The sequence below is a fragment of the Molossus molossus genome, unplaced genomic scaffold (genome assembly GCF_014108415.1).
Source record: "Molossus molossus isolate mMolMol1 unplaced genomic scaffold, mMolMol1.p scaffold_m16_p_1, whole genome shotgun sequence".
Classification (NCBI taxonomy): domain Eukaryota; kingdom Metazoa; phylum Chordata; class Mammalia; order Chiroptera; family Molossidae; genus Molossus; species Molossus molossus.
In genome coordinates this window covers 120086648-120094460 of record NW_023425344.1, presented here as the reverse complement: position 1 = coordinate 120094460, position 7813 = coordinate 120086648, and the positions used below count along the sequence as shown (strand labels likewise).

The 7813-nt window shown below is 54.8% G+C and overlaps 1 protein-coding gene across 1 annotated transcript; it reads right to left on the bottom strand.

Moving 5' to 3' along the window:
* Window positions 1–1270: 1270 nt before the first annotated feature.
* On the bottom strand, window positions 1271–5294 carry ISLR (immunoglobulin superfamily containing leucine rich repeat). Its single transcript, XM_036247385.1, has 2 exons — window positions 5071–5294; window positions 1271–4325 (listed from the first exon to the last, which is right to left on the bottom strand). The coding sequence occupies exon 2, from the start codon at window positions 4315–4317 to the stop codon at window positions 3031–3033; it is 1287 nt and encodes a 428-aa protein (XP_036103278.1). The 5' UTR covers window positions 4318–4325; window positions 5071–5294; the 3' UTR covers window positions 1271–3030.
* Window positions 5295–7813: the final 2519 nt, after the last annotated feature.

Sequence of the window (7813 nt, the reverse complement as noted above, 5' to 3'; positions counted from 1 at the left end):
TGAGAAACAGTCCTCTGTAGGGGAGGGTCACGTGGGGAAAACTGCCCACATAGGGTTTATGGGCCTTGGGTGAGGGTGGGGTATTCTGGTCACATGCTAGGCTGGGTCCCCCTGGGTGAAAGGCAGAAAAGACAGCCCCTAGTCACATCCCTTGGTGGTGAAGAGACTAGGGACCCTATGATGTCACCCCTAGTGTGCTGTGAGGGAGCTATCCTGCTGGAAGTGGGCCAGGGACACAGGGGGGAAGGGCAGCTGGTGGGGAGGAGGGTACGGGGTTTACTGTGGGGCTGGGGCTACAGAGGGTGAGGAAAATGTGGCTACTCCACACATCAAGATCAGTGGGGCCTCAAAAAAATGTCTGCGCAATCAGTGGAGACCAACTCCCTTCCACGTTCCTGCACCCCAGCTACAGCCAAAAACACACATGAAGCCAGGGGCAGAGCCAGGGAGCTGGAACCCACCTTCGAGGCTGTCTGTGCAGAGGGCAGGCCATGGAAAGTGTCTTCCTGGCCCTGTGTTGGTGACTGACAGGATCACAGGGATGAGAAGCAGACTAGGTCTCAGCCCTTAACAAGGAAGCAGAGGACACAACACCAGGGCTGTGTGAGCCAGAGGAGGGGGCGTAGTCCACATTGGGAAGCAGGGGGGCAGCGCACCCAGGAAGGCTTTCTGGAGCCTGTGGTACCTGAGCCAAGTCTCGAAGGCTGACTTAGCCAAGTACGGAACAGGGAAAGGTGTCCAGACCGAGGGAACAGCATGAATAAACCCAACACAGAACATTTAGAGAACAATTAATTAGCAGTTCTACGAGAGGCCGGGAGGGGTGGGGGCCCTGGGAGAGCACTCAGAGTAGCCATGAATAGTTGGCTGGGAACTTAGAGCTTCACCCCAGGGCAGTGGGGGCCATGGATGACTTTAAGGCTGGAGAGTAGCCAGTTCATTCAGAGAACAGCTGTTTCCCAGTTGCCCCTGACTCGGGTCTCAGGGCCACATCCTACTCCAAGAAGCCAGGCCTGCTCAACTGAACGGAGCCAGAGGCATCAGAGGGCCAGGTCAGGTTGGAGTTACCGAGCCCTAGCTAATCAGAGCCACCGGGGCTTTCGGCATTGCCATGTCCTACCCCATGATTCGTTTTCTTTCATTTTTTAATAATTCATTTCTTTTATTCAGAAATATGGCATTTTAATTCTCACCCAAGGATATATTTTTATTGATATTTTAGAGCGAGGGGAAAGGGGAGAGAAACAGAGACAGATTGGGGGGGGTGCATTTTGGGTACAGGATGACGTTCCAACCAATGGCCACACCAGCCAGGGCCTGTCTTTTGTTTTCTAAGGAAACTAAGCACAGAGATGGGCAGTGACTTATTCAAGGTGGCACAGCACAGGGGCTCAGCTCCCTCCTGCTGCTTTCCCCCAGATGTGCAGTCATCCTTGACATGTGCTGCTGGTTACATCTGCTCAGTGGGAGCTGCAACCTGATTGGAGGGTGAGAAGTGCTGCATGTGGACCATCAGGTGGTGCTACCCTAGGCTCTTTGGTCTCCTTGCCTCCACTTTGCTGGGCTCTGGGCAGAGGTGGCAGAGCTTCTCCCATGGGGTCTTGTCCTATGGAAAGGGACGGGGATGGAGGCAGAGGGGAGATGCATCTGGCCCAGCACAGATATGGGGTTCTATAGTCCCCAGGTCCTGATCCCATCTGCCTGCTCCCCATCCTAAGAGACCTGCAGGCTGCTTCGAGGCCCTCACTGCCCCCCACCCCGACACACAAGTCAAGTTATTGGTCCATCTGCTCTGTGGGGTGACTCCTACAGAAAGATGTTCCTCCAGGAATACCATTTCCTCTTCCTGAAAAGGTGGGAGAAAGTACATCCATTTCCTCCGGCTTCTCCCTCATATCTGTTCTCTTATTTTCATTCTCCCTGGATCATTTTTCTTCCCTCCTTCCTCTCTCTTCTATGTCCCATGTCTCTGTCCCCTCCCTTTGCTCACCCCTCCATCTTGCCTTTTGTCCTCCCTTCCGTCTTTGCTCCCTAACATCTCTTCCCCAGGCAGGACCAAGAAGAAGGGCACAGCCCAGGCGCTTTTCTTCCCTGCCTCTGTGCAATGCATCCTCAGACCCCTACGGGCACAAGCACCACTCAGGGTCCCAGGGAAGCCTCTGTAACGGCTGTCAGGCCAGTGCTCCCATTTGTCTCCTGGGCTAATTTGGGAGGGACATCTGCTGCTCAGCTCAGCTGGAGGCCCAGCCTCTCACCTACCCCTGGGCCATCCATGCTACCTGCCTGCCAAACGGTCTGTGTGTACCTCATAGGCCTGTCCCCCTGACTCTCTAGCCCCTGGGCTTAGCCACCTTGGGGACTTCTTTGGAGGGGTGGGCTACAGACACATACTTGGAGAGAGGCAGGGCAGGTGTCCAGGATGGAGGAGTAGAGGCTGAAGAGGAAGGGTGAGAAGAAGAAGGCCATCCCAGACCCTCTGACCCTGTCTGAAACGAGGACAGAGACTACAGAGCCCCCAAATCATCAGGAATGCCCTGGGCAGCAGAGGCTCAAGCAGGTCGCCGAAAGCCTCAGAGCCACACGAGCCACTGCCAACATCCCATCCCTTTCTCCTGTGCCGTGTCTGCTTCCAGCTCCCTCCCTGCTGAGCCCTCAGCTCCCAGCCGCTGCCAGCTGCTCAGTCCCAGTGTCTGGGATTCCACCACGAGGCTCTGCCAGTTGGTTAGGGCAGTACCCTGTGAGCACGCTGCCCCCACAGGGGAACCTGAGCCATGTGCTTAGCAGCAAGAAATACCGAAGACGGTGAGTTATGGGATCAAATTCTGTCCTAGTCACTAGCTTTCAGCAAGTCTAGAAGTTGATGTGACTAGTGTTCCAGAAGAGATGAGAAGGGGTGGTAGGAAGATGTGATGTCCCCATGCAGGCCTTGAGAGCTGCCAACCCCAGACCCCTGCATGGATATCCATAGGGTCAGGGGAAGGAGTCAGGGAGGCCATGGGGCTGCTCCAGCTCAACTGGGTGGGGGCAGGGCTAGAAGGAAGTAGAGAAGAGGAGGAGGAGGCTCTGGCCCAGCAGGAGCAGGCCTGGGGGCTGCTGCCCAGAGACCCCTTCCCCTGCTACTGCAGTGTCCAGGCCCCCGGTGCGGCTGAGGTAGATGATGACCACGTTGTCCTCAGGACCTGATGGCTGCACCTCGTTGTCAACTGTATAGCACCCCTTACCCTCAGCAGCTTTGCCATGAAACCTGCGCCCCAGCATATCATCACCACCCTCACCCGGCGTGGCCAGTGCCACGTTCACCGAGCTCTCCGCACTGCCCAGCTCATTGGTGGCCAGGCAGCTGTAGGTGCCTTCCTCCAGCTTGCCGAAGTTGGAGATGAGCAGGCTGCCATTGGCAAAGGCCCGGAAGCGTGGCTGGCTGCTGGCTGCCAGGGCAGCAGGCAGGGCATGCCCATCAGCATCCACATTGGGGCTGGTGATCTTCACTGTGCCCTCAGGCGTCTGGATGTGCCAGTGGAGCTGAGGGGGCGGCTGCCCCTCCACATCACAGTGCAGTGCCAGCACAAAGCCAGGCCGCAGCTCGGCACCATCCTGGCTGGGCTGGTAGGTGAGTTGCACCAAGGGTGCTGAGCAAGGCAGTGGCAGCAGGCGGTTCAGCGGTGTGCCCTTCAGTACAGGGGGTGAAGTGCAGGTGACGTTGTCCTGCTCTGGGATGGATACAGCTGTAGTCAGGGCCCATGTCTTGAACCATATGATGCCACAGTTACACTCGAAAGGGTTGTTATTGATCTGCAGGTGGGACAGTGCGGTGAGTGGTGTGAAGGTGCCCTCGGCCAGGGTGTACAAGCGGTTGTGGTTGAGCTGCAGTGAGCGCAGGGCGTGGAGGCTGCGGAAGGCATCTCGGGGGATGAAGGTCAGCTCATTACTGTCCATCTTGAGCAGCTGGAGGGCACTGAGGCTGTGCAGGTTGCTCCAGGCAAAGTCGGAGAGGAGGTTGTGGCTGAGGTCCAGGCTCTTGAGATGACCCAGAGAGGCCAGAGCGCCAGCAGCCACCATGCGGATCTTGTTGTGTGCCAGCCACAGCGACTGCAGCAGGGGCACCTCCCTGAAGGCACCCTCTGGCAAGCTGGGCAGCCAGTTGGCTGACAGGCTCAATGTGGTCACATTGGCTGGGAAGCCAGGAGGCACAGCCTCCAGGTCACGGTAGGCACAGTCGGCAATCTGGAAGCCGTACTTCTCCCCACAGCTACAGGGCTCAGGACAGGCCTGCCCCAGGCCCAGGAGGACAGCCCAGCACAGCAGACACAGCTCCTGCATCCTATCTCCTGCAGATAAAGACAAGCCACTGAGGTGACTCCAAGGACCCATGGAGGGCAGTCGTCCCCATCGCAGCCCAACCCAGAGCTCTTCCCCATCAGAAGGCCTTGCCCCACATAAGCCAGCATCATCACCACTTAGCCCACCACCCTTATTCTACAGAACGGGAAACTGAGGCCCAAAGCAGGGCCAGGACTTGCCCGAGGTCATGCAGCCAGGAGAGGTGACAAAAGGATGAGAGAGAACCCCAGCTCCTCTGAGCGGAGAGCTTTCCCAGCCAGTTCCTAGCTGACTTTATGACTTGAAATCTGTTTTCCAGTCGCCCCCTCCCCCAGCACTCTGCAGAACCTCCCTCCTGCCATCCCACATCCTGGCCACAGTCCCTCCCACTGGAGCTCCCCATAGGTATGCTTTGCGCTGGCCCAGACAAGGCCCCTTGTGCAGTGCACACCGCCCCCATCGGACCCACACACCCCCTCTTGCTCCTACTGGTCCTGACCGCAGCAGACACCAGACCCTTTCTACAGAATCACCCCCATAGCCTGTTCTGTTTAAACTGCACCAGGCAGCTGCCTAAATAAATCCCCTGCTGGGATTTCCAGGGGGGCTATGGTTGTTGGAGGGGCAGATGCCCCCTGGACAGGTCCAAACAAGGGATAGTCCAACTAACAGAAAAGTGTCCAGGGGCCCCTGGGCCCAGCAGGCCTCTCCCTTCTTCCTCGGGCCCTTGGGGCCCTCCTCCTGCTGGCTTACCTTCAAAATACTCTTTCTTGGTCAAGCAGAGCCTCTCCTGAGATGGAACCAGAAAGCAACAAAGGCCAGAGTTAGCCCGGGACAGTCTGCAGGGCCACGGGAATCCAAGGGAAGAGGAGGTTGCTGAAGGAAGGGGCAGCCTGGTCCCTGCACCCCTGAGCCTGGAACCAGCTGCTGAGAGGAGGCTGAGAGGAGCCTGCACACTCCCTTCTTCCAGCAAAACAACTGCTTCTCTACAGCAACAAGGACCTGTGTTTCATAAGTGACACCAGAAACTTAAGGGGGAAGATGCCAAATTTTTTGGTGTTTTTTTTTTCCCCTCTCTCTCACTCACTTTTAGCAGCTTCAACTTCCTTAAAGGCACAGCACTAGCTGGACAGGAGCCAAGAAAAGATAGGGCAGAAGGGTTTTTATGGTGGGAAGGGTAAGAAATTGAATCTCAAGGAAGGTGGGATACTTCTAACCTCATTTCAAACAAGAAAAAAAAGGGGGGCCATTTTCTAAGCTGGGGCCCTATGAGTGATAATGTGTGTGCTTATATGTGCATGTGTGTGTGGGTGTGCCCTCTCTGTGTGGGGATGAGTTTGTGTGTGTGTTTGTGTGGATGTGGGTGTGAGACTGTGAATTTGTGTGTGTATTTGAGTAGGTGTGGGACTGTCTTTGTGTGTTTGTGACTGTGTTTATATGTGTGAGTTTGTACGTGTATTTGGGCGTGTGTGTGTTTGTGTATGTGTGTTTGTGCGTAGGAGTGAATCTCTGCATCCATATGTCTGTTTGAGTGAAGGGTGTGTCTCAGTGAAAAGCTGAGAAGGCCAGTGTATGAAACACTCACCAGGCTTCAAGGCTTCGGTGAGAAGCCAAAATGTTAGGCCTGTTTTTGTAAGAAAACACATCCTTTTCCCCTGGCTCCGCAGCTGGGCTGCTCTGAACACATGCTGTTCTCCCTGGGGGCCCCGAGGCTCCAGCCCCAGCTCTCCATTGCTCTGGGGAGGCGGGTGGGGTCAGGAGGCAGACAGGGAGGTGACTTGGCTTCTACCCAGTAGCAGGAAGCTTGGGACAAGAACCAGCAGGGCTTCGGTTTCCTTTGCTGGGATTCTGAGACACCCAGGCTCACAGAGATGGTTCCATCACCCAGGACTGTCCACCTGGCAGGCAGAGGTGAGCTTGAGGAACTTCACTCCTTCTGGAATATTCTCTCTGTGGTCTCCTTTGGTGCCTGGAATCCCTGAGCTCCACTGTCCCAACACTACCTGTGTGGAAGGGGCATATGCCTTCAGGCTGAGGATATCTGACCCCTTTTCTCCAAACAGGATGTCCAGGGGGAGAGGGAATGAGGAGGAGAAAGAGGCCCCAAACTAGAGAGCAGGAAGAAAAGCCAAAAGATGAGGGAGCCCCTGAAAGCTTCTAGATGAGATATTTTTGCTCTCTACAGCACAAATATGTCCCCTCAGTCCTCCTTTCCCAACCTTCCTTTCCTTCTGTCCGTACACCTGGCTGAATTCTGTTCATGACTCAACTTACCCTCTTGGCAGGGCCAAGGACCATTATCAGGCATCGTCTTTGCTGAAAGTATCCCCATGGAGCCCCATTCCAGCTCATCACATCCTCAGCCCCCTGCTTCAAAGCAAGGCTGCAGAAGTCCTGGGAAGCAGTGTGCTACCTTAAAAACACCCCGGTCTGATGCTGAACATATTCTTATAGTCTAACTGAGCTCCTTCCCACTGCAGGTGAAGCCCTGTCCGGCATCTTCACTATTGTGCTAGAGAATTTTGGGAAAGTCCTAAATTTGATGGGTCAACCAGAAGCTGGAAGCACACACATCCACAGTTCAATAAATTAGCAACTTCAGTGCCAGTCAGGGAGGGCTTGCTGGCTGAGGGGGCTTCACTGTGCCCAGTCACCACCTTACCCATGAAGGGCCATGCCACGTCCCAGGTGCTCTGAGGAGCTAATAGTCTTTACTCCTCTTCCACCTCTAAAGCACACCAGGGCTTCAGAATGTAAAAGATCCTCTCCAGACCTCAGCCTCTTCTGCTGCAGCTGGTATTTTAGGCTTCCATCCCACATCACCTCCTCAGAGCATCCCTTCTGATACCACCGAAGTAGGTTCCCCCCTTAATTACCCTCACAGACCTCCCTGTTTTTCTTCCGAGCTCTTACTAACATCTTTTTTGACAGTTCTTGTTTTCCCTGGACTTACTAATTGTCTTTTTCTTGTGTGTGTGTGTGTGTGGGGGGGGGGGGGGTAAGGGGGGGGAGGCTAAGATTTTTTTTTTTTTAATACCTATCACTAATTGAATTCCAACTCTCGCCTAGTTGGGTGAATCTCCTCTGGACATAGGTAAACACATAAAGTCCTCTGTCAACTGGAAGGACTTCTCCTCTTTAGTCTTGTGGAAGAACTCTCTCCCTGAGCCTTCTGACCTGCTCAGTTCCGTTTCCCTAGAGGCCTGCTGTGCAGAGGCTCCCAGCCTCCCCCCTCCATTCCTTGGCGCCCCGTCACCCTTTGGGGTGGATCTCTTGCTTCCTGGATCCCACCTTATCCCTCCTTAGTTTACTCATTTGGCAGAACACATCTGTCCAACAGTGAGAAAGTATCATCAAACCAAAAGACAAAGCTGGAAACTCCATAGAATATAATAGAATTTATTATAGGTCAAGTTACTTAAGGGAAGGTTGGGTGGGAGCAGAACAGAATCCAGCAATTCTGAGCAGTTGTGCTCCCTGTCTCTGCACTTTTTTG

Coding starts and splice junctions, on each gene's coding strand:
- ISLR (XM_036247385.1), bottom strand. CDS start 4,317: ATGCAGGAGCTGTGTCTGCTGTGCTGGGCTGTCCTCCTGGGCCTGGGG.